Below are 26472 nucleotides of genomic sequence, written 5' to 3'. Positions count from 1 at the left end.
CCCTCCTGTCGTGTCTGGGCAGAATTGCAGATACTTTCAAATTCAACCCTAATTCATGGCTTTTTTTCAACAGTGACCTCTACTTGTTTGATCAGGTAGATAGCCATTTCCTTTGTGTAGAAAAGGGGGTTGTGTCTGTTCAAAGATGCCAGGTGGAAATCTTTGAAAGGTGTTGTCTGTTACTCTGGAGACCTTGGCAACGTATTTCCTGGAGTTGATTCTGTAGTCTTGGATGGCAAGCATGAATCCTTTGGTCTCGGGGAAGAGCATCCTACTCATCAGCCTCGAATTTGAAACCATCTTATCTATGTAGTCATTGTTGGAGGTGATTGTAATGTCTGTCATGCCTTTGTTTATCTTTCTGTGTTTGTTTCTTCTACCTGTGGGAGTGGAATCTCCTTGGTGAGGTTGAGCAATGTGTGCGATTTGTCTATCTTTCTTAGGGCTTGTATATTTGTGCTGTGTTTTCCTGTAAATAATACCTTGGGTTCTTAAATCACCTTCTTCCATTGTTCAGTGAGATCTGTCAACCCTCCTTCCCTTTCCGAAGTATGTTCAGTCTCTTGATGGCTGAATTTGCGAAAATCAAGCATAATCTTTTCCAAGGTTGCAGGAGCTATGAGGTTCTTCATGATGATGGTCTGTCTATTGTGTGCTAATCGCTGTTCATTGACTATGAACAGTCAGGAACTGTTCTGAACACTTGATCTGTAGTTTCATCTTGTACATTGTTATTTTGGTCTCTAGCTTTATTACTTTGTTGCATGCTTGCATGATGAACTTATTCATTTGAATGCTCCGCTTCTTGCATTGGCTTTCTTTTCTTAAGAAAGAAAAGAGAAGCCAAGAGGCTTCTCTTTTCCTGATAAAGAATTAAAAATGAAATTCTTTTTTTTTTTTTATAATTTTTTATTTTGTTTTTTTATGTCAGAAAAGCAATATTTGTTATATGCTTAGGTCAAGAGAGAGAGAGAGAGAGAGAGAGAGAGAGAGAGAGATAGATTAGATGTCAGAAAAGTTTTCAGTCAATACAGATAAGTGACCTTGCTTAGAAATGTGAGTGGTAATGAAGGTGATCATGGCTACAACAAGCCTTCTTTTGCTAGTAATAATAGGCGCCTCTGTAGCCAGGAGCAGCAGTGTGTAGGTCACGCTTCTTGATTAGACCATTAGACCTGGGTTCGAGCCCGTGACCACCAAATACGGAGGATGCGGAGAGGTCAGGGAATGACCACCGCATATCCTTGGAGCAATATGGCCTTAGTTGCTAATGCTCCTAAAAACCAAATAATAATAATAACAACAACAACAACAGCTAGAAATAATGAATAACTGAATTTCAGAAGATAGTATTTAACCAAGTTACCAAGTGTTTTAAAGTGCACTGCAGAATTATCCTTGAGACCAATTTAAGTATCTGGTAGGGGATTGAAGCTCTCTGAAGAGTAAAATTTTTCCAATTGGAAGATGAAATGTTTTGTGCTGTCATTGGCAAACTATGATAGGATGCCAACTTAGTGAAGAAAGTCATTAATATTAGCATTATGTTAGCATTAACAGCGGCAAGAAAGCAAGCTTATACAGCATCAGCCAAAAAAAAAAAAAAAAAAAAAAACTTCCCATTTCATCCATCCGTTAGCTCCAAAGGTTTGTCCAGTTTGTCCTTGAATTTATTTAAGCTATCAACTTCCACAAATGGAAGTTAGTTCCAGCAATCAACTACCCGCTGGCTAAAGGAAAATTTCTGCGCATCTATTCTACAACTGTCTTTCCTCAGTTTGAGTTTATGCCCCCTCAGGTGAGTAATCTTAGCAAGAGGAAGAACCCATCGGCATTGAGCCTGCTCAAACAATTCAAGGCCTCAATCAGAACATTTTGCAGGTGCCTAGTCTCCAGGTACTGCAATTTGCAGAAATTAAGCCTCTCCTGGTAAGAGCACCCCTTTGTTCCCCTCACCAATCTTGTTACCCCTCTCTGTACTTGTTCTAGCAACTCTACATCCTTCCTAAAATGAAGCCTCCAGACCTGTAAGCTTGCTACCTGGGAGTCTAAAACGCTGATGGAACTCATATTCGGGTGACACTCAAGTCAAGTGGACCCAATTTCGGCAAAGTCCGGACGGTCTGTGTCAGCCAAATCTTCTGCTTACACCTTCACGACGGTGGGACTGTTAGTAATCCTGGGTATAACCTCCATGCACAAGTACATGGTGGGTGACCACCCAGGTGTGAATCAACGTAAGCAGGGGTCGAGGTGTGGCGCCCACACCACATGGAGCCGCCCCTTTACGTTACCAGGGAGTACTAGGTGGTAGATGACTCTCATCAACCGGTGAAATACCACCACTTTGCTTATTGGAGGCTTGAAGTGGTGGAACCCATGTTTAGTCTCTAGAGCTAAGTTCCGGCCAACCCTTCCCTATCTCTTCCATCATGCAGTATGATTGGTGACTTTTGAGGTTATGATGAATGTCGTGGCGAGATCCAATATTCCTTACATTTTGAGGGTACAGCTCTAAAACGGTGTTCGCAGGCCGGCCGCTAGTTAGTACACCGGACCAAACCTATTGGTAACTCTCTAGGAGGCTTCCGGATCAGCTAGTATATAATCCAAGTAGTGTGTATGCTGGGAGCATTGTCGAGGCCACGTTATGTCAAGGATCTGGGTATATTCTTACCACATGTACGCCATATCCAAAAATTTCATTACTTCATACAGCATGTCCCACCCACTTTTTCTTACTATTGAATACACCATGAATTGTCAAACTAATAGAGCAAGCTTATCTGCGAAAAGATCTAAACCTCCCAAGGACTTCCCAATTCATTTCACAAATATATGTGGTCTCAATTCTAATCTCAACGATGTCCATTTCCACTTGCAGTCTGCCAAACCCCCATGTACTTTTTCTGACAGAATCTCAGTTATCGGTTGATTCAACTACTGCTCATCTCAGATGCCCAAATTATTCGCTGTATGATTCCTTTCGCCTCAAATACTTGTGCATATGTCCGTTCTGATATTCCCTCTCAGAGACTTGGCAATTTGGAATCTCCTCTCTTTGGTCTTCTCTGGCTTAAAATCTCTCTACCTCATTGGGTCAAATTGATCTGTTGTCTCTACCATTCTCCCAACTCCACTAATCACTTGGAGCTCTTTGATTTCCTCTCTTTGCAACTTGACTTTCTCCAGTCCAACTTTCCTAACAGTGAGGTAATTTTCCTTGGTGATTTTAATGTTCACAACTCCAGCTGGCTTCCGTTTTCTAGTCACACCGACCCAGCAGGTCGAGATGCTGAGGCTTTTCCAATTACTAATGACCTAGCACAGAATGTTCATTTACCTACAAGAATACTAGACAATCCTAATCATACAGCCAATATGCTTGATCTTTTTTTCCTCAAAAACAACCCTTCTAAGTACACAGTCGTAGTGAGAGGTCCTTTAGGCAACTTCAGATCACAACTTGGTGATTGTCTCTTCTCCAATGGAACCTTTATCTCATGGATATTCCCGACCTCGTGTTGTTTGGCATTACAAGATTGCAAAATGGGATGACCTGCGAGACTTCTTTTCTTCTTTTCCTTGGTCGGATTACTGTTTCAAAACTTCTGATGTCAACGTTTGCTCAGACCGTGTCAGTGAAATTATTCTTGCAGGAATGGAATCCTTTATCCCACACTCCACTTTAAAATCTCGTCCTTTATCTAAACCTTGGTTTTCCAATAAATGTGCTAAGGCTGTCCAAGAGAAGAATGTTGCATATCGTAATTGGCTTGTTTCTAATTCTTCAGTTTCATTTTCTGCCTACACCAAAGCTCGCAACAATTGTAAAGCAGTTATTAATCAGTCCAAACTAGAGTTTGAACAGGGTAAGAGTAGAAAACTTACTTCTTGCCCTAATGGTAGTCGAGCATTCTGGTCTCTTGCCAAAGCTATTGGCCGCAACTTTTGCCCATCTCTGCTCCCACCTCTGTCCAAACCAGATGGTTCTGTTGTCATTTCAGCCAAGGATAAAGCTGACCTGCTAGCATCCCATTTTCCTTCCAGCTCATGTATTAATGATCTTGGTAAAACACCTCCCACCATTCCCAACACGCTCCATTCAATGCCTCCTGTGGTCTTCCGTCAAAAGGATATCAGAAGGATTTCGATGAATCTTCATGCTAAGAAAGCTCCAGGTCCTGATGATATTTCTCCACTTGTTCTCAAAACCTGTGCTCCTAAACTTACTCCTGTTCTTTGCCGCTTTTTTCACTTTCTTATTCCAAAGGTGTTTTTCCTTCTGCTTAGGAAATTTGCTCATATCCAGCCAGTTCCTAAAAATCAAATCCTTCCCATCCAATTATCGTCCCTTTGCAATTACTTCTACTCTTTCTAAAGTAATGGAGAAATCAATTAACCTCCAACTCTTAAACTACCTAGAAACCTTCCGTCTGATCAACGATCGCCAGTATGGATTCCGTCAGTGTCGGTCCACTGGTGATATTCTGGCTTATGTTACCCATTTATGGACTAATTCAATGGAAAGGTTCAGCAAAACACAACTAGTTGCTCTTGATATCTCAAAGGCTTTTGATCCTGTTTAGCATAAAGGTCTTCTTAACAAGCTTCCATCTTATGGTTTTCCAACTGTTTTTAGTAATTGAGTATCCAGTTTTCTCTCTGATTGCTCACTGAGGGTGATGGTAGATGGCTCTCTGTCTTCTAACTTCTTCACTAATGCCGGTGTCCCCCAAGGTTAGCACATTGCATTCAACTTTCCATTTTGAGAAACCTTGTCCTGCTCAATCAGCTTCAACTTCTCGAAAATATGCTACCGATTGCTTAAATGCCGATCTTCAGGTATTCTCGTGTGGGGCAAAGACAACTTAGTTGATTTCAAGCCTTCTAAAACTCAGTCTTGTCTTATATCTCGCAAAAAGGATTCTTCTGCTCCTATGTTGTTGTTGTTTGGTTTTTAGGAGCATTAGCAACTAAGGCCACATTGCTCCAGGGATATGTGGTGGTCAGTCCCTGACCTTTCCGCATCCTCCGTATTTGGTGGTGACGGGCTCGAACCCCGGTCTAATCAAGAAGCGTGTGCTGCGCACTGCTGCTCCTTCCCACCTGGCTACGGAGGCGCCTTCTGCTCCTATGCTTATCTTTAGTGACACTCCGATTTCTAGGCAAAATGATATATCTCTTTTGGCGATTACCCTGACTTCTAATCTCTCTTGGCACAAGCACATTACAAATATTGCTTCCTCTGCATCTAAAAAACTTGGTTTTCTCTTTCGCTCTCAGCATTACTTTTCTTTCAAACAGCTGCTCACTCTGTATAAATCGCAAATCCACCCTGCCATGGAATATTGTTCCCACATCTGGGGTGTTGCTCCCAAAACCTCTCTCAGGCTTCTTGATTCCATTCAGAAGAGGACAGTTAGGTTAATTAATGATTGATCTCTTACAGAGTCTCTCCACTCGCTTTCTCATAGATGCACTGCTTCTGCTGCATGCCTGTTCTACAGATACTTCCATGGGCACTGTTCTTCTGAATTGGCTTCTATAATTCCCGCTCTCTCTTTCAAAACAGTCTGAACACGTGCCGCCACCAGCCAACACCCATTTACTGTCCAACTTCAAACCCACAGAACCAACTTTTCATCTTCCTCATTTATTCATTCAACTGCTGTTTTCTGGAACAGCCTTCCTTCATACATATTTCCTGAAAATTACAATCTACAGAATTTCAAGTCCAATGTCAATAAATATTTTCTTTCGTCTTCTCAACCTCCAACCCAAGCACGATACTAAGTACTATAGGTTCTAATACCTCTCGTGTTTGGGGTTCACATTAAAAAAAAAAAAAAAAGCAGTACTCAAGGTTTGGTCTGACCATTGCCTTATACAAAGGGATAATCAGTTCCTTATCCCTGCTAGCAGAATTCCTGTATATCCTTGACAAGACACCATGACCCGCTCTGGCAGCCTTTCGGCACTGCTCAGAAAACTTCATGTCTCATTGCACAATCACTCCCAGGTCTTTTTCATTCCTCTCTTCCCTGAGTGGGTAGTGACTACTGTTGGAACACCAAAAATGGTGAAGCAACTGCAATCTGGAGCCCTAGTTGAAACAGCCACTTCCAAACATTCTGAGTGGCCATTAAAGACAAAAACATTTGGTGGGCTGCCAGTATTTGTGCTCCCCACAATATCTTAAATTCATCGAATGGTGTGATCACAGAGTGGGACCTACTTGCAGTGTCTGAGGGGGAATTAGTCCAAGAACTTAGTAATCAGAAGGTAATCGATGCGAAGAGCATAATGATTAAAAAGATGGAAATCTCTTCCCAACTCTATCCATTATTTTAACCTTCAATACTCCTGATTTGCCATCCACTGTAAAAGCTGGCTATTTAAACTGCCGAATTGGGCCCTGCATTCTGAATCCAATTATTGTTTTAAGTTCCAGAAATATGGCCACTCTCAGCAGACAAGCAGAGATGATTGCATCTATCCTATATGTGGCTCTAAGGATCATACACAAGCAGGTTGCTCAGCCTCAACTCCCGTGTGTCCCAACTGCAAAGGAAATTAACCTGCATTTTCTAAATCATTTTAACTGGAAAACTGGAAAGAAAAGTCAAAGATACAAAAATAGAACATAAATTAATGTATCCTGAAGCACACAGACAAATTATGTTGACCATGCTCCATCTATCCTATGTATTTTTCACCTGAAGCTATCTTTCAACTGCAGCCTAACAGATGTATCAATACCATTGAACACCGCTCTGGAAACTGGGTTAGAGTTAATTATCTGCCTTCCGAAAAGATACTCCGAAAACTAAAACCAGTGAAACAACTAACACTCTAATTAGTATCCCAAACTGATACTCGAATGGTCTCGCATGATAGTGAAAATTGGAAACTATTAAAAACAGCAAGAAAATGAATTGCCAACCAATGGTATGGAAGTAGATGAATACTCAGATTATGAGGAACCCATCTAGAACTTGGATTCTTGATAATGGGATACTGGATGCCTCATCTATCCAAAAAAAGAATGTAAAAAAAAAAGTGTCCGGGAAACAAACTCCACCTAAATAATGTATAACATCATACAATGGAACTGCAAAGGACTAAGCAGTCATTTTGATGACTTAAGGGATCTACTAGCTCAATTCAATAGCTCATTTTGCCAGAATTCTCCAAATATGTGAACTTCAAATGAGATACGAACTCAGTTTCCTGCATCTGAAGGAGTAGCCATTCTAGTTAATTCTAACCTGCCATCCAAGCCAATCCATTTACAAACAAATCTAGAAGCTGTGGCTGCTCGTATTGCAGTTGGTACATCAGTTACCCTTGTTTCCGTTTATATTCCACCATCTCTACCTCTTCCTCATTCAGAACTTAACAACCTCATTACAGGTTAAGTTCTGAATGAGGAAGACAACTCCGAAGAATTGGAGAACAACTCCAAACTCCAATTTGTCTTTTCGGTGACTTTAACGGACACAATGTCTGCTACAGTGGACAGAAGAGGCAAATTGATTGAGGAATTTATGAATAATAATGATCTTAATTTACTAAACTCTGGATCTCCTGTATACATCCATCTACCTACAAGATCTACTTCTGCAGTTGACGTCAGTTTGCTCTCCATCCATCTTTCCAGTCATGGCATGGCATGGTCAAGATTATCCAATCCCTTTAACAATGATCATTTTCCAATTATTTGCTCAATACAAATTGGAAGTTTAATAAGGTGAACTGGGATGGCTATTTTGCCCAAATGCTTTTAGATAGAATTTATGTTCAACAGAAACCTGTTGGTGATGTAACTACTTACGTCACCAATCAGATTCTGACTACAGCAACTGCTTTCATTCCAAAATCCAAGACATATCACGCTCACCGAAATCACCAGTGGAATAGAAAGTGCTCTAATGCCAAACAAGAGAAAAATCATGCATGTAATAATTTCCAGAAGTGCCAGCTACCAGTAACTTAATTGCTTATAAAAGGCTTTACAAAATCTAGGCAAATTAGAATGAAAGTGAAACATGATTCGTGGATTGCTTTTGCGTCAACCATTATAAAAGATACCAACACACAGATCATCTGGAGAAGGATACAGGTGCTAAATGGCAAATTTGTTCAGCTGCCCTCTCCAATACTTCACTGGAAAAAGGAAAGACATGTCTACTCCTGAAGAAGTTGCCAATACACTAGTAGAATCTTTTGCCAACATTTCTGCTTCTGCTTCCTATGCATCCTCCTTCTAGAGCATTAAAGATGGTGAAGAACGGTATAAAATTAACTTCTTCAACCACCACCCCCCCTTCCCACACAACCAACCCTTTACAGTAATAGAACTGAAAGAATCATTAAATAGATCTGCCAACAGTGCTGCAGGCCCAGATGGTATTCATTAGATTATGCTGAAACATTTACATGAAGAGGATTTGTGTTCCCTGTTGATTTTCTACAATCAGATCTTCTCTGAAAATGCCTATCCTTTTTTCTGGCTCCATTCATTCATTATTGCCATACCAAAACCAGGAAAGATTCTTTCCTGGTTCAACATTATAGGCTAATATCTCTCACAATTTGAGTAGGAAAAATTTTCAAAAGGATGATTCATACAAGGTTCTCTTACATCCTGGAGTCACAGAAGCTCTTTCCAGACCATCAGTTTAGCTTTTGGAAGAACAAATCAGTGCTTTACAAAGCTGAATCTCATATTCGCAATGTCTTTTATGAAGGCATTCAACACTATTTGGCACCTTGGTATTAGAATGGATCTTTACCATCTAAGGGTGACAGTTGCCTGAAATAATTAAAATTTTCTTGCTACTTCATTATTTTCAGATCCAATATAAAAACATACTCTACATCTCATATTCAGGAGGAAGGTGTACCACAGGGTTTGATACTTAATCCAACACTATTTGCATTTTGAGTTAGCTATATGACACGGGGTATCTCAAAAACTGTTGAAACTTATATGTATGCAGATGACCATTTCCTGTCAGTCTAAAAGTAAGAACACTGTCGAATGGGGCCCCAAGTGCCAAGCGATATTAGTGACCACATCACCTTTTTATAGTGATTATGTGGTGTACTGTAAATATGTTTCTTCTGAGTTTTGCAAGTCTGTTAACTCTTGAGTATTAGAATTAAATAGATCTATTCAAATAATGTAACATAGAAAAGAAAATACCTTTCTTTAACCCCCTTTTTTATTTTTAGTTCATACTAACCTTCTCTTCGCTTGGGTCACTAGGTTGCAGCGCTCTTGCCTCCACGTAGCAGGGCTAGTAACCTGGGAGAAAAAGATAATCTCCCAGGGCCAAACAGAGCATGTCATGAGTAAATCAAACTCTGATTTATATGGGCTGCCAGACATATCCTGGACATCTAAAAAGAAAGATAGTTACTCTCCTAAATATCCGTGCCTTGTGTCAATTTTTTATGTGTTACTGTGTTTACTCTCTCACTTACTAATTAAATTCTTTTCTGGTCAGTGCAAGCAAGAAATCACTATGCAAAGATAGTTCCATTGCAGGAACTTCCAAACGCCAGAAAACTGAGACAGAGATACACACAGTTCCAACTTCCTTGATCATTCACTCATCTGGTAAAAATGCAGTTGGCAAACTCTCACCATTCAGAGTCCAAAAGGAATTAGAAAGTAGAGCTGGATCTCCCAAGTCCGTAAAAAGACTGAGGTCAGTATATATTCTTATCAAGACCTCTAACACCGAACATTCTGAGCAACTTTTGAGCTTTAATCTCTTTGCAGGCTTACCAGTAACTGTGGCACCCCACTGATCACTGAACACCTCTAAAGGTGATTTCAGACTGAGATTTATTAGATGTATCTGAAGAGGAAATGCTAGAAGAACTTAAAGATCAAGGAGTAATTCAAGTCAAGAGAATCTGCACCAGAAAAGATGGTAATTTGATCCCTACATGAAATCTCATCTTGACTTAAGACACCGCATCATCCAACTCCCATTAATGCCGGATATCTGCTATGCAATGTCAGACCATATATTCCAAACCTGCTGAGGCATTTCTGATGTCAGAACTACGGACATTCACAGACAGCTTTCTGGTTGTGCAAAGTGTGGCTCAGTAGAGCACGTTTGTGAAGCCTGTACTGTCCCTCAACCAATATGCCCAAACTGTAAAAACGATCACCCTGCCTTTGCTGGAACATGTGAACGCTGGAAAAAGCAGAAAAACTTATTCAGAAGTATAAATCAAACCGTAATGTTTCCTTTCAAGGGGCAAAGCGGATCATCTCACCACCAACCCATCTAAACAGACCTACATATTCCCAAATCACCAAATGCCCAAATTCCGATCACCAAAAGAGACCACTCAACAGCAATGCAAAATGAATTATCAGTAGCTCCAAAAGAGTCTTTCTCAAATTATTTCAAAACCCTGTACAGTATAACCCAAACTGAAGCAGTCAATACACCGATATCCATACCACATGAAAAACTATACCCCCATTCCCCACCCCTGGACCAAGAATGCAAAGAAAAACAAATCAAAACTTCTAGACACCAAGAGGAAATGGATATTAATGAAAAATTTGCAGATGGTGTCCTAGAAATTTTTGTTGATGAAGAGATGGACACTGGAAAGCCTTACTTTCCAAAAAAAGATTAAAAAAAAAAAAAAAAAGTGAAAAACAGAGAACTTCAACAACATGAAAATATTCTGAAAACCTAACAAGAAACAAATGATGAGCACGATAATTCAGTGGAATTGTTGTGGTTTCCATACCAATATTGATGACCTATATCAGAGGTGGCCAACAAGTCGATCACAGCTTTAATTTTGGTCGATCACAACAAATTTTAAATATTTCCTTTATCCATTGAACCACATGATTACTCTTGTCGCCACGCAGCCACTTGGCTTGTTTAGTGAAAATTCACGCAGTTACGTTGTGGAGAGCATAGTGTCGAATTCTTATTTAGCTTACTTAATATAAATAACTGGACAGTACTTATACGTTAATTTAATACCCTTTGATTTAAAATGAATACTACGAAAAAGAGTAAAATGTATCGTTTTCATCAAGAGTGGGAACTAGAATACTTTTTTTTGTAATGATAAAAGAAAAATATTGTTTTTTGATTTGCATTGCTTCCATAGCTATACCCAAAAAAGGAAATTTAGAAAGGCAATTCAACACACTCCATGGTAAATACCAATCGGATTTTCTGCCTAATAAAAACCTTATAAAAAATAAATTAAAAGAACTTAAATCCAGATTATTTGCACAACAAAATTTCTTCTTGACACCTAATTTACAATCTAAAGCAGTAACTGTAGCATCATTTAACATGATTCATCTTCTTTCAAAAAAATGCAAACCATTTTCTAATGGTCAATTCATCAAAGATGCATTTTTAGAAATAACAGATTCTCTTTTTGAAAATTTTAAGAACAAAAATGAAATTAAAAGTTCTTTTCAAGATCTGCAATTATATCGAAATACTGTGATGCGACACATCGAAAAAATTAATAAAAATGTGAGCGAACAATTGCATGATCATATTGCTAATTGTGTGTTCTTTTCTTTACAACTGGATGAATCTACAGATGTCAATGATACTGCTCGTTTTTATTTGTATGGTTTTTCGACAATTCTACCACTAGAGAAGAACTGCTGGGTATGGTTTCGTTAAAAGAAAGAACTATGGAGGCCTTAATATATTTAATGCATTCAAAACTTTTATTGAAAAAATTAAATTACCACTATTTAAGCTCATATCAATAACAACAGATGGAGCTAATGCAGTGACAGGGCATCTTAACGGATTCATCGCATTGTGCCAAAAGGATGAATTCCCAGATTTTTTAGTTACCAGTGTATCATCCACCAACAAGTGTTAGCCAGCAAAAGATTAAATACTAAAAGTGTTATGGACATAGCTTTCAAAATCGTGAATTCCATCAAAGAAAATATCTTAAAAGGAGACATTTCAAAATGCAACTCGATGAAAATTAACCAGATCTTATATTACACACAGATGTGAGGTGGCTGAGTCGCAGTAAGTATCTACAGAGATTTCAAAATTTGCTGAATGAAATTAAAAAAAATTTGTTGATCAAAGTTGATGAAATTTGTTGACAATCATCCCAACAAAAAAATTTGTTGAGATGATTGTCAGCAACTTCAAGATACAGAGTGGTGTGATCTGGCTTTTTTGGCTGATTTTACCAGTAAATTAAGTAAATTTCCGTGTAATTCCAAATTCAGTTTGTAATTACAAGGAAAAAATAAAAATGTGGGTAACATGATTAGTAGTATTTCTGCATATAAATATCAATTTTTGGAAATGGCTAAGGTTCTCAAAGAAAAAAAATTCGATCATTTTGCAAATATGCAAGATCATTTGCAAAAATATCCTGTTTTTGAATTTAATAGTGAGAAATATGTTTCTGAAATTGAGAAACTTGTGGATGATTTTGAAACCAGATTCAATGATTTTAAAACAATCGAAGACATTGTTCTTATCCATTTAATGCGAATAGGCCTTTGTTGACTATGTCACAAAAACAGTATTATATGCAGCAGAACAACCATACCAAAGTCCTCTTCAAAATTGCCAATACACCCAAAAATCTGGTGCAGTGATGAATGTATAAAGTGTGTTTAGGGTCTAACTGCACCAGGGATTTCCCCCATCTCCGTGTGGCTAAAAAAAAAAGTAACTTAAAGTGTGGAATACCTTTTGCCACAGTCCAACTACAGCTAAGCTTATCCAGTATACATGCACCAGAGCAAAGTATTTTGGTTGCTGTAAAAAAAGGCAGCTTGGATCCGCTTTAATTCAACCATCAATCAAGAAACCGCTACACATAAAATTTGGAAAATAATCAGAAAAATTAGTGGCAAATACCAGATGACTCCTGTGGTTATTGTGGAATGGAGGGGACAGAACATTTCTGACCCTGTTCAAATTGCCAATGTCTTAGTGAAACCTTTGCCAAAGCATCAGCAGTAGAAAGTTACACACCAAAGATTTAAAACAAATACAGAAAAACAAAAATTAAACTTTTCATCAAAAAGGAATGAACAATATAACCTACCATTTACTATTCACGGACTGCGTAGAGCTCCATCAACATCTAGATGCAGCACGGTAGGACCTGATAATATTTATTATTCAATACAAGAACAAAGTGCTGAATCATTGCAGTCACTCCTTAATCTGTTTAATAGACTTTACCTAGAAGATACATTCCCTAAACAATGGTCATCATGCTACAGCCCTTGCATTCTTTAGACCCAGAAGAGACCCAAAAAACCCTGCTTTGCTATAGACCCATTGCCTTGACCAGTTGCCTCTGCAAAATTCTTGAAATGATGATAAACCGTCAACTGATGTGGTGCCTAGAAAACTGTAATCTGTTACATTCTGCACAATTTGGTATTTGCCAACACAGATCAATCCTAGATATACAAATAAGACTTAGAGAACTCCATTCGGAATGCATTCATCAGATCAGAACATCAAATAATGTTTTTCTTCGACATCAGTAAAGCTTATGATTCCACGTATAATTATGGCATTCTCTGTGAATTACTTTACGGTGGACTTCGTGGCCATCTACTGATTTTCATACAACACATCCTGTACAAACACACATTTCAGGTTCTATCTGAAACTTCCTTATCCCAAGTAATCTTACAAGACAGAAGGAGTTCCCTGAGGCTCTGTACTTAGTACTACACTTTTATAATTGCAATAAACACCATTGCTGAACAACTTCTACAACGTCATCAACGTCTACAATGTCATCAACTTTTGCCCCTGGCAGACATACCCTGGTCCTATTCCACCTATCCTTTTTACAAAGCATGTTTCCCGTTTCCCTGACAATAGAGTCACCAACAACTACTAGTTCCTTTGGGACCAGCGCATTCTGCCTTGGGGGTTGCCGCTGTGTTCCGCGATGACCAAGTGCAAGCTCTGGCATTGGTGTGGGCAGCTGAGAGCTTGATGGGCCCCTCACTTGTAATCCTTCGAGGGCATCCACCCTATTGGAATGAGCCGCAGCCTGGAAAATAAGATGCAGGATATTTCAGAGACTGCTGGGAATCATTGGGGTACAAGTAAACACATGGGTTGTGTTAGGGTAGCTAAGAAAAAGAACAGGTGCATGTATACTTGTGTGTACACCAATGCTAGGAGTTTAGTAAGTTGACCAGTTGCTTCTAAATACTGTTAATGATACAGCACTATTTGTAGATGATCTTAGCATTTTGTGTCATGCAAAAAACATGAATACTGTTGAGAGACAGTTACATGGGGCAAGAACTTAGATCAGTTCATGGACACAAACTAATGGCTTTCAACTTAATCCCCAAAAAAACATCATGCATCCATTTTTGCCACCAATGTAAACTCCACCCACTTCTGGAACTACCACTGGATGGCCAACCAATAGCAGTTCACCTCACCATATGGTTCTTAGGAATCACATTACACCATGAACTTTCCTTTTTAGAGCATATTAAAAAACTAAGAACATCCTGTCAGTAAATGCTAAATATCATCCAGGTTCTCTTAGTAACTAAGTGGGTAGCTGATTGCCTTACCTTGTTACGATTATACAGTCTTAATAAAATTGAAGCTTGACTACGGAGTACCAGTGTATAGCTCAGCAAGACCTAGTGCCCTTCGCTAGCTTGATCCTATCCATCATAGTACAATATATATTGCCTTAGGAACATATCGCACATCTCCAATACATAGTTTATATGCTGAAGCACATGAACCCCCTCTCTCAATCAGATGAGGCGCCTCTGTAGCCAGGTGGGAAGGAGCAGCAGTGCGTAGCACACGCTTCTTGATTAAACCGGGGTTCGAGCCCGTCACCACCAAATACGGAGGATGTGGAAAGGTCAGGGAATGACCACCACATATCCCTGGAGCAATGTGGCCTTAGTTGCTAATGCTCCTAACAAACAAACAACAATCTCAATCAGAAGACAACTGATACTATACTATGCTATGCATATAAAATTGGATCTATGCCAGAACACCCAAATTGGCAGATAGAGTTCACATCACAGAACAGCAGGTTATACTAAAACCACCCTACCCTTACTGTTAACCATCCTTTGGCTATGAGAATAAAATATTTCTTAGAAGAACTGAATTTTAACCTTAGACAATGTGGCACATACCCTCCCATTCTTTCTTGCTCCTTGGAACATCACTCCGCTTACATGTGACTTACAACTTAATGAACGGAATAAATCCACTTTACATAGAGAAAATTTTTTGCAACTATACTATGCAGTAGTGGACCAGTTTCTCAACTTGGGAGAGATCCACCACAGTGCACATCCTGTCACACCCTACTTACAGTTTGCCACTTTCTTGTAGACCATCCTCTTTACTTGTGAATCCGTTCTAGCACCTGTCGGTCATTCAGCCGATTAAATGAAACCCAGATTTTATCCTACTTTCTTGGTAATCATGCAAACATAGAATGGAAAGTTAGCTATCCAGTTCTAGATTTTAACTTTCCAGATGCAAACATCTGGAAAGTTAAAATCCCCCATTATAAGACATTTTGATTTACTGGCCCATTCTATTTCTTAGCACAATTGCTCATTATACTCATCAGATTCATTAGGCCTATAACACACACCTACTCTCATTTTTCCTTTCCCAGTGCTTATTTCACACCAAACAGACTCAACACTGCATTGTCCACCAACATCAATTGGATGCACTTCCTTAGATTTTATGTGTTTCTTAGCTAATAGCATAACCCCTCCTCCCTTCCTGTCCTGTCTATTCTTTCTGTACACATTGTACCCCCCATATTCCAACTCTGCACTGCCTACATCTGTGTGACACTACATCTCTGATACCCCAGCAGTATCTGCCTTTGATGTCATGGCTAGCACTTCAAGCTAATCAAATTTATTTACCCTACTCCTAGCATTGGTGTACATGTATTTACTTGTTCCACTATGACTCCCAGCAGTTCTGGAAATCTCCATTTCCTTGCTTTCCAGGCTGCTGCTCATTCTGATAGAAGCAGTGCAAGAATCACTTTTGCCTGTGCCTCTGGTCACTGTTAACCTTTTAGTCTGTGTATCCCCCCACGCTAGCAGCAGTTTTCCGAACCACCTAACACTGCCTCGATAGCATCAGAAAATATTCTTGCACCCTTTCTATTTAAATGTACCCCATCCCTGTAGAAGCAGTCTCTCCTGTCAACAAGCACAGACCAGGTTGAAAAAAAGTCTACACCTTGAGCCTTGCACAATCTCTCCAGGGCCAGATTTATTGACAAGGCTCTCACCATATACTTCCTGCTATCATGTCTGGGCAGATTTGCAGACACTTTCACATTCAGTCCTAATTCACGACTTTTTAGTTTCAACACAAGCAAAGAAAAAATGCTCAACTAGAATAACTTCATCATGAACAAAGAACATATGAAATGTGAACCAGGTATACAGCTTTTATGGCACTCTTAGACAGTGTGATTGATGTAGAATCCCCCATAATGGCCCATGGTTAAATCATTATGCCGATATTGCTCAGTTATTTATTGACCACAGAATCAATAAAGAATGTCTCTATTGATAGTATTTGTTTGTACTAATTGCAATTCTATACACCTTTTATCATTTTAACAATCAACCATCCACTGGCTAAAGGCAAACTACCACATATCTATTCTGCAACTTTCCTTCCTCAATTTGAGTTTAATGCTTCCTTATGTATGTGTGGTCTGAGCAAGAAGAAGAAGAAGAAGGAGAAGAAGAATGCAGCATTGAGGTTTTTCAATCCATTCAAAGACTTAAACACCTCAATCAGATTACCTCGCAGGTGCCTAGTCTCCAGACCGATGCTGCATTTTGCAGAACAGAAGTCTTTCTTGGTAAGAGCATTGTTTTCTTCTGTTCACCAATATTGTTTTCCTTCTCTCTCTCTACTTGCACCAGCATTTCTACATCTTTCCTCAAATGAGGCCTTTAGACCTGTATGCAGTACTCTTTTCCTGTAGGGTCTTTGATTTCCGCAAATACAACAGCTCGTTCCCAAGCACAAATAATAATTGAGAAAATGGAAAAGCACTCAGTATTTAGATTGATGGATTTGGATTTTACTACTCTCAATAAAAATTAGCTTTCCGAAAGTTATATATAAAAAAATGAAAAAAAAAAAAAAAAAAAAAAAGACGTATTTTTGTTAGCTTTTGGAACGTAACCCCCCCTTTTTTGTACTGATTCTGAGTCCCATATAACATAGTTTTGTACTGCATGATATTTTATAGGGACCTAACTACTGTGTTATATGAGGGTTACCTGTATTGCAAAATTGCATTGTATACAATGCAATTTGTAAACATTAAATTAACCAAATTATTTCTTGCAGTGTGCCTACTATGCAGTTATAACAAATAAAATGTTATTGAGAATGCAATTAATCCTTACATCTTAGAAATTGCATCTCTACAAAAATTCTCTTGAAACAAAGTTTTAAAACCTATTTTAAATTATTGTTATTTCATTCCCTCCCCTCCCCTCCCTTTGCACTGTAATTTCTATGCTTTTTTATATCATTAAAAATAGGGTAGGATATAGATTGAAGTTATTCTTTAATTTCTTGCATTAAAATGCAGTTAATCATTGATAAGATCACTATGATTTTATTTTTAATTAACCCAGCAGAAAAACTGACCAATTCATGTGCAGGCAATTGTTCTCATCATTTATTGTCCAGATCTGTCTGAAATACCCTTCAATCAGCATGTATGTTCCAGAGTAATTTCACTAGTTTGTTTTAATAGATAATTAGGGAAAAATTACAGGTGTTGAATCCTGCTTATCACCTAGCATTCTTCAGACACAATTAGAAACATGAATTTCACTCTAAAATGTTAATTAAAAGTGCTATTTAGAAATCAGGCATTAGTAGATGAACCTCAGAAGCAGACAGTTCATGAACTTTATAATTTCCTCTTAATTTTCACTTGTTTTTTCTTACATGTGGTATTTCTTACAGATTCTATGCTCGTTTACCATGCTATTATGGCTGCATCTCATTATGTGTACAACTTAAAACAACCCACTCTTCAAGAACTTTGGAATCATGGTCCAGCATCTGTATCCATAGCTACAGTACTGTATTCACCTGTTTCCCTTTGCCAGATGGTAACAGCTTCATACATTGAAAAACTTGGTTTAGATATAAATATTTTAAAGAATACTTTATCATGTTATCCCCTCCTGCATAGGCTTTTGCTTCCATTAGACAGATACAGTGAATCACCATATCAGGATATGTATCATTTACTCCAGGTATGCCATTATTCATACATAATTATCATAGTTTTACTGACAATTCTGGTAAAATTATTTAAGCACAGATTGAAACAGTGATAAATATTAATGCATTAATTATTTTAAAAATCAATGTAGTACCAGTTTTTATGAAATAATAGTTGTCTGTGAGATCATATGTATTGTGTTTGAACATTATTAACTCATTTGATATTTTAAAGTTTTATTCTAGTATTGAGTCTTTTCAAATCCATGCCGAATGCAGTTGCAGTAGTGTTTGAACATTATTAACTCATTTGATATTTTAAAGTTTTATTCTAGTATTGAGTCTTTTCAAATCCATGCCGAATGCAGTTGCAGTTGATGAATAAAGATGGCCTCTTTGCCTAATTCACTGGCATGAGAGAGAGAGAGAGAGAGAGAGAGAGAGAGAGAGCTGTGCAGATGAAAGAGAAAACAAACTTTAAATTCTTCAATTTTCCAAATTGGTAACCCATATCAACAGAAATATCAGCAAAGTTAACAATGTTCATATCTTCCCAGATTCTTAGGTTTTTTTCCTCAACCAAACATTTATCTACTTCAGGGAACCACAGTGTATACTTGATGATGCAGTCTTGATTGTTAAATAAAATTTGGGAATGAAGTTAAATTATATAAAACAATGTCAGTATCAGTAAGAAGATAACAATAATACATTTTAGTTAGTAATAGTTTTAACAAAGATTTATATTTTGTAAAAGCAACACATTTTTTAGTTCTTCGATAAGAGTTCATATACATATAAAGATGAAAGTAGGATAAGAAAGAGTTGAAAAATTCCAATAAAACATCAGCTTTACAACTTCAACATCTCCAAGTTTGATATTGATGTTTTTCTTCATTTGTTTCTGGTTGAAGGAGATCAGTGCAGATTTTTGGTGTTTATTTCTACACCAATGGATTATGAGTATTCTTTAAAGAACTGCAGTTGGCGAGTGAAATACTGGATAACTTCTGATATATGTGGTGACTATAAAATATTTGATGTCATCAGCATATTCAATGAAATTGCTTGAGTTTGCCAGGAACGGTTTAAAGGCCGCTTGCTACAAATAGACCATCAGAAAAGGATACGTCACTGTGGTGCTCTTTCTGGAATATGATATTTCATACTATCAATTATTACTTGTGATTCATAGCTTCCAATGCTTTCATCATTGGAAGCTATGAACAGGACCAGGGTATGTCTGCCAGGGGCAAAGGTTGATGACGTTGTAGAGCGAATATCATCTTTTAAGGGCACAAAAGGTGATATAGTTGTACACGTTGGCACTAATAATATTAAGAGTAAGAGACTGGCAGAATTACTTAACAAGTACAGGTCACTGTTGAACAAAAGCCGAGAATTAGGGTTGAATTTGAAAGTGTCTGCAATTCTGCCCAGACACGATAGGAGGGAGTATATGATGAGAGCCTTGTCGATCAATTCGGCCCTGGAAAGATTGTGCAAGGCTCAAGGGGTAGAATTTTTTTCAGCCTGGACTGTACTTGTTAACAGGAGAGATTGCTTCTACAGGGATGGGATACACTTAAATAGAAAGGGTGCAAGAATATTTGCTGATGCTATCGAGGCAGTGTTAGGTGGGTCGGAAAACTGCTATCTTGGGGGGAGACAAAGACCAATAGATTGACAGTAGCCACTGGCAGAGGTGAAAGAGATTCTTGCACTGCTTCTATTAGAATGAGCAGAAGCCTGAAAAACAAGATGCATGGTATTTCAGAGACTGCTGGGAGCCATTGTGGTACAAGTAAACACATGGGTTGTGTTAGGGTAGCTAAGAATAGAAACAGGTGCAGGTATACTTGCGTGTACACCAATGCTAGGAGTTTAGTAAATAAATTTGATGAATTTGAGGTATTGCTCAAAACATTGAAGGCAGATATTGTTGGGATATCAGAGACGTGGTGTCACACAGATATAAGGGATGCAGAACTGCAATTTGGGGAGTACAACGTCTACAGAAAGGATAGACAGGATAGGAAGGGGGGAGGGGTTATGCTATTAGTTAAGAAACACATAAAAACCAAGGAAGTGAAGCCAGTCGACATCGCTGGACAGTGCAGTGTTGAGTCAGTTTGGTGTGACATAAGCATTGGGAGATCAAAATTGAGAGTAGGAGTGTGCTATAGGCCTAATGACTCTGATGAGTATAATAAGGAACTGTACAGGGAAATAGAGTGGGCCAGTAAATCAGAGTGTCTTATAATGGGAGATTTTAATTTCCCAGATATTGACTGGAATTTGGGGGCTGGTTACTCACACACTAGCAGGGCTTTTGTAGATTTGTTGGATGATTGTTTTTAGTATTAGTATTAGTATTAGTAATGGCCGTATGGTGCAAGAAAGCCTATGGCTTATGCTGCACCAGCCAAAAAAAAAAAAAAAAAAAAAAATCCGAACAAAACAATGATAAAACAAAAATTAAATAAATAATAATAATTAATAAATAAATAAAAATAATAAAATGAAATAAAAAATAAATAAAAAGGAAATTAATCCTATCATCCTATGCGCTTCCCTTACCCGAAAGTACTATCCAGTACTATCCAAAGTACAGCATGTTCGGGAGGCAACTAGAGGGAGTAATACTCTTGATTTGATTATCAGCAGTGATTCTTCATGCATTAAAAATCTGCAGATAAATGAACCACTAGGTGGCAGTGATCACAGTGTGCTGAAGTGGGATTTACTCAAAGAGGTAACTACCATTAGGGGTAAAGGGAAGGGTTATTGCTTCCGTAAAGGCGACTACGATGGACTGAGACAGTATTTAAATTCTATACAGTGGGACCAACTGATGATGTTACCAACAGCAAATTCAAAATGGGAAGCATTCAAAGAACTTATCTTGGAAGCTACTAGGCTTTACATACCAACTAAGAAATATTGTTCAAGGTTTAGGCCAAAATGGATGTCAGATGAACTAATGAGGCATATGGCAGAGAAGAAAAATGCATGGGATACAAATTAACACATGACACAGAAGCCTATGATAGATACAAGTTGATATGCAACCAAGTTACAAAGGAGGTTAGGCAGGCGAAGGCAGATTACGAGAAATCCTTGGCAAGGGATGCAAAGAAAAACATCAAAGAGTTCTTTACTTATGTAAACTCTAGAAGGAAGGGGATGAATCAGATTGGTCCACTTGATATTGATGGGTCAAGTGTTGATGATCCTGCTCAGGTAGCTAACAAACTAAATGAATATTTTGCATCGACATTCACACATGAGGAGTTATTCAGCGAGGGGAATGCCAGAGGTGTATTCAACTCTAGCAGTAAGCTACAGAATCTTGAAATAACTGGGAGTAAAGTGGAGGAGAAACTGTTGAAGATAAACACAAGAAAGGCACCCGGGGTGGATGGGATCTATCCAGTTATATTAAAGGAGGCAGCAAAGGAAGTAAGCAAACCCTTAGCATTAATTATAAGAGCTTCCTTGGACTCAGGGGAGGTACCCATAGACTGGAAATGTGCAAATGTGACCCCAATTCACAAAGGAGGATCAAAGGCTGACACAAGTAATTATAGACTTGTGAGCTTAACTTCTGTTCCAGGAAAATTAATGGAGGCACTGGTTAAAGAAGCACTGCAGGATCATTTAGACAAGACTTCAGTTATAGCTCTGACACAGCATGGTTTTGTTAAGGGGAAGTCTTGCCTGACCAACTTGATTGGATACTATGATGCAGTCACAAAAGAACTGGATGCAGGGAATAACTTTGATATTATATACTTGGATCTTAGAAAGGCTTTTGATACTGTTGCACATGGAAGACTGCTACACAAATTGGAGCAGTGTGACATTGGAGGCAAATTGCTGCTATGGATAAAGGGGTGGTTGAGAGGGAGAAGACAGAGAGTGGTAATCAATGGACACTGCTCATCGTGGACTGATGTTATTAGTGGAGTCCCTCAGGGCTCAGTGTTGGGTCCATTATTGTTTTCTGTATTTATAAATGATATTGATGATGGTATATCGGGCTTAATGTCCAAGTTTGCAGACGATACAAAGGTTGGCAGGGTTGTCAAGGACACTACTGACACTATGCTGCTGCAACAGGATCTGGAAAGGTTGAGCAGATGGGCTGAGAGGTGGCAAATGAAGTTTAACATTGACAAATGTAAAGTACTACACATGGGAAACAGCAACCCCAGAGCAACGTATCAACTCTGTGGTACTACACTGACAGTGGTAGAGAATGAAAGGGACTTGGGGGTGGTTGTGCAGGCAGATATGAAGTTCTCTGAGCAGTGCAGACGGGCTGCAAGAGTAGCTCATGGAGTATTGTCAATGATATACAGGAATTTTTCCAGCAGGGATAAGGAGGTGATTATTCCATTGTAAAAGGTGATGGTCAGGCCACACCTAGAGTACTGTATACAGGTCTGGAGGCCTCATTTCAAGAAGGATGTAGAGCTGCTGGAACGAGTACAGAGAAGGGCAACAAGATTAGTGAATGGAACAAAGGGGTGCTCTTACGAAGAAAGGCTTAAGTTTTGCAAATTACAGTGTCTGGAGACTAGGCACCAGCGAGGTGATCTGATAGAGGTGTATAAAGCCTTGAATGGTTTAAGCATGCTCAATGCTGATGGGATTCTTCCTCTAGCTCAGAAAAATCACCTGAGAGGGCATAAATTCAAATTGAGGAAAGACAGATGTAGGATAGACGTGCGGAAATTTGCCTTTAGCCAGCGGGTGGTTGGTTGGTGGAACAGACTTCCATCCCTTGTGGTGGAGGTTGATAGCCTAAATAAGTTTAAGGCTCAGCTGGACAGGTATTTTGAACGAACAGAGGGGTGAAGTGGAAGTGGGTTTTTTTTTTTTTTTTTGGCTGATGCTGCATAAGCTTGCTTTCTTGCATCAAATGCCTCTACTAATGCTAATGTTAATCAGCTTTAGGAAGCTTCCTGAAACCAAAATAACTCTCCAAAATTGTCTGAGGCCAGTGTGAGAAAGTTGTCATCATTGCCTTGAGTCTCCAGATGCATTAGCATTAGTAGAGGCATACGATGCAAGAAACAAGCTTATGGAGCATCAGCCAAATAAAAAAAAAAAAAAAAAGAAGCTCTGATTTCACCCCTCCATTTATTCCAAATACCTGTCCAGCTCAGCCTTAAATTTATTTAGGCTATCAACTTCCACAACAAAAGATGGAAGTCTGTTCCACCAATCAACTACCTGCTGTCTAAAGACAAACTTCCACACATCTATCCTACAACTGTCTTTCCTGAATTTGAATTTATGCCTTCTCAGGTAATTATTCTGAGCAAGAGGAAGAATCCCATCAGCATTGAGCATGCTTAAACCATTCAAGGCTTTATACACCTCAATCAGATCACCTCGCAGGTGCCTAGGGTCTGAACACTGTAATCTGCAAAACTTAAACCTTTCTTCGTAAGAGCAACCCAGCTCTATTCACTAATCTTGTTGCCCTTCTCTGTAGTCATTTCAACAGCTCTACTTCCTTCTTAAAATGGTGCCTCCAGACCTGTATATCATTGACAAGACACCACGAACTACTCTTGCAGACTGTCTGCACTACTCAGAAAACTTCATATCTGCCTTTATATCTGCAGTGGTAGAGAATGAAAAGGACCTGGGGGTCCTTTTCATTCTCTACCACTGTCAGTGTAGTACCACAGAGTTGATAAGTTACTCTGGGTTTACTGCTTTCCATATGTAGTACTTTATGTTTGTCAATGTTAAACTTCAATTGCCACCTCTCAGCCCATCTGCTCAACTTTTCTAGATTCTGTTGCAGCACGTACTGTCATTAAGAACCCTGCCAAGCTTCATATCATGTGCAAACTTGAACATTAAGTCTGATATACCATCATCAATATCATTTATAAATACAGAAAACAACAGTGGGCCCAACACTGAACACTGAGGAACTCACTAATAACATTAGTCCATGAAGAGCAGTGTCCATTGATTACCACTGTCTGTCTTCTCCCACTCAACCATCCCTTTATCCATAGCAGCAGTTTTCCTCCAATGCCGCACTGCTCCAATTTGTGCAGCAGTCTTCCATGTGCAACAGTATCAAAATCCTTTCTAAGATCCAAATTATGATATGATATCAAATTATTCCCTGCATCCAGTTCCTTTGTGATCACTTCATAGTATTCAATTAAATTAGTCAGGCAAGACTTTGTCTTAACAAAACCATGCTGTGTCCGAGCTATAACTGAAGTCTTGTCTATATGATCCTGCAGTGCTTTTGTTTAATCAGTAAAATTTTTTTTTTTTTTAATATTTAACTTAACTGAATTCTGCATTGGATATTATCTTCAATAAAATTAGTTAAAGGCTTTCCATTTCAATCCTAATAGCCGGCCTAGCCCTAGTTGCTTGCAGTGGAACAGCTATTTTTCCCGCTGCTAAAATTAATTCTTTATTTATTTTTATAATTGTTCTTACAGTTAAACTTGCAAGTCGTAAATTATGACGCACATCCGCTTGTCGTTGACCGGAATCGATTCGCTTCAAAATGTCTAATTTAATTTTCATATTCAGTCTTTCTTACATTTATATTCTTCGTACTGCGCCCAGACGTTGTTGCTTTTTCATTCTTATCTGCCATTATTAACTCTTCGAAATTGTAACTGCATTGGTTGCATTAATTATGATACAATGTTCGAGTAAATTGTCCATTACGCACAATGTCTAATACTGTACTGAGTTATGACTAGACTTCGGATAAATGCATATAACGCAAATATTACAAGCAATATACTTGATATATTTTTTAAAATGTTGATCTTGGAACTACGTAACAAGTCACTGTACTGCAATTAAATTAGCGTGCGAGAAAATTTCACTGAGCATGGGAAAATTTCTCAAGTCACCGTCCGAAACATTTTTTGCTATTTATTTTCAAACTATCGACTCCATCAAATGAAACAATTTCGTTAAATATGCCAAAAATGCAATCTGTAAAAGAGAATTATAGTGATCTGTGACAGCGTTATAGTCAGATACGGGTACAGCATAAAGTGAACCACGTTATAACGGGGACCTGCTGTATTTATATTTTAAGTAAATAAGGATGAAGATGTTAAAACAAATGTGATGAATCGTGGAAAAATTTTAATTTGTAGTACATTTTATTTTGATAATTTTTGTCAACAGATTTTATTTCTCTTACTTTATCATGTAACTGTTTATATACTTGCTAGTTTCTCAAATTCTTAATTTACACTAAAAAATTTCGGCTGTAGTTTGGTTCCTCAGCCTACACAGCCCACCAATAATTCTGCATTTTTACAGTATTCCCGAAAGTCCACTCTTTTCTGGGGGTCCTTTTCAGTAAGTTCTCAGATCTCCTACCCTTAATATCATTTGTACCAATGTGTATAACATCTTAAAAGATAATATCTGCTCTACAATGCCATCTACTTTTGCCCTCTGGCAGAGATACACACACTGGTCCTATTCCACCTATCCTTCTTGCAAAGCATTTTTCCCATTTTGCTGATAGATGGTGGACTTTTAAAATTTTGTATTATTGATGTTAAACTTTCTTGGGTTTTATTTTTCATTTGGTTGTTGTAGCTGTAAGGATATCATATGTTTCTTTTCCTGACCCCAGTAAAGGGCATTTATGATTTTTAATACTGTTCCAACTGCAAGCTTTTGTGCACATACAAAATGAAGCTGGAGATTTGGAGAGAAACCGTACATGATATTCTGTGTTCTTATCTTGAACAGCCTTAACGCATTTATTGGAAAAACAAAACTTTAGATAAGGCACAAGATTTGGGGTGGAATTAGTATTTGGCAGAAAATAATTCATGCCAAAAAAAAAAAAAAAAAAAATAATAATAATAACCCACTCAATATGAACAGCGATTAGGATCAGATTATTTAAAACAATGATACAACCTTGGAAAAGTAGTAGTAGTAGTAGCAGTAGTGGCAAATGATGCAAGAAAGCAAGCTTATAGCCTCAGCCAAAAAAAGAGTTCACTCATCTGATACACTCGAAGAATTTGTCCAGTTCACCCACTGATCCACTTCCACAACAATACATGGAAGCCTGTTCCAACATCAACCGCTTGCTGGCTGAAAGAAAACTCCTGCA

General features: G+C 38.4%; 1 protein-coding gene across 1 annotated transcript in view; it reads left to right on the top strand.

Annotated features, from left to right (window-relative positions):
- The window catches only part of LOC150089271 (spatacsin-like), a 542060-nt gene that overhangs the window by 295544 nt on the left and 220044 nt on the right, over positions 1-26472 (top strand). Inside the window, exon 13 of the mRNA XM_090389930.1 lies at positions 18060-18355. Coding sequence (XP_090246056.1) covers positions 18060-18355 — 296 coding nt within the window. The remainder of the gene's footprint in view (positions 1-18059; positions 18356-26472) is intronic.

Source organism: Mastigoproctus giganteus, chromosome 2 (assembly GCF_048544385.1).
Source record: "Mastigoproctus giganteus isolate SK-2022 chromosome 2, ASM4854438v1, whole genome shotgun sequence".
Taxonomy (NCBI): Eukaryota; Metazoa; Arthropoda; class Arachnida; order Uropygi; family Thelyphonidae; genus Mastigoproctus; species Mastigoproctus giganteus.
The sequence above is the reverse complement of the archived record's forward strand: the minus strand, read 5'-3'. Positions and strand labels throughout refer to the sequence as shown.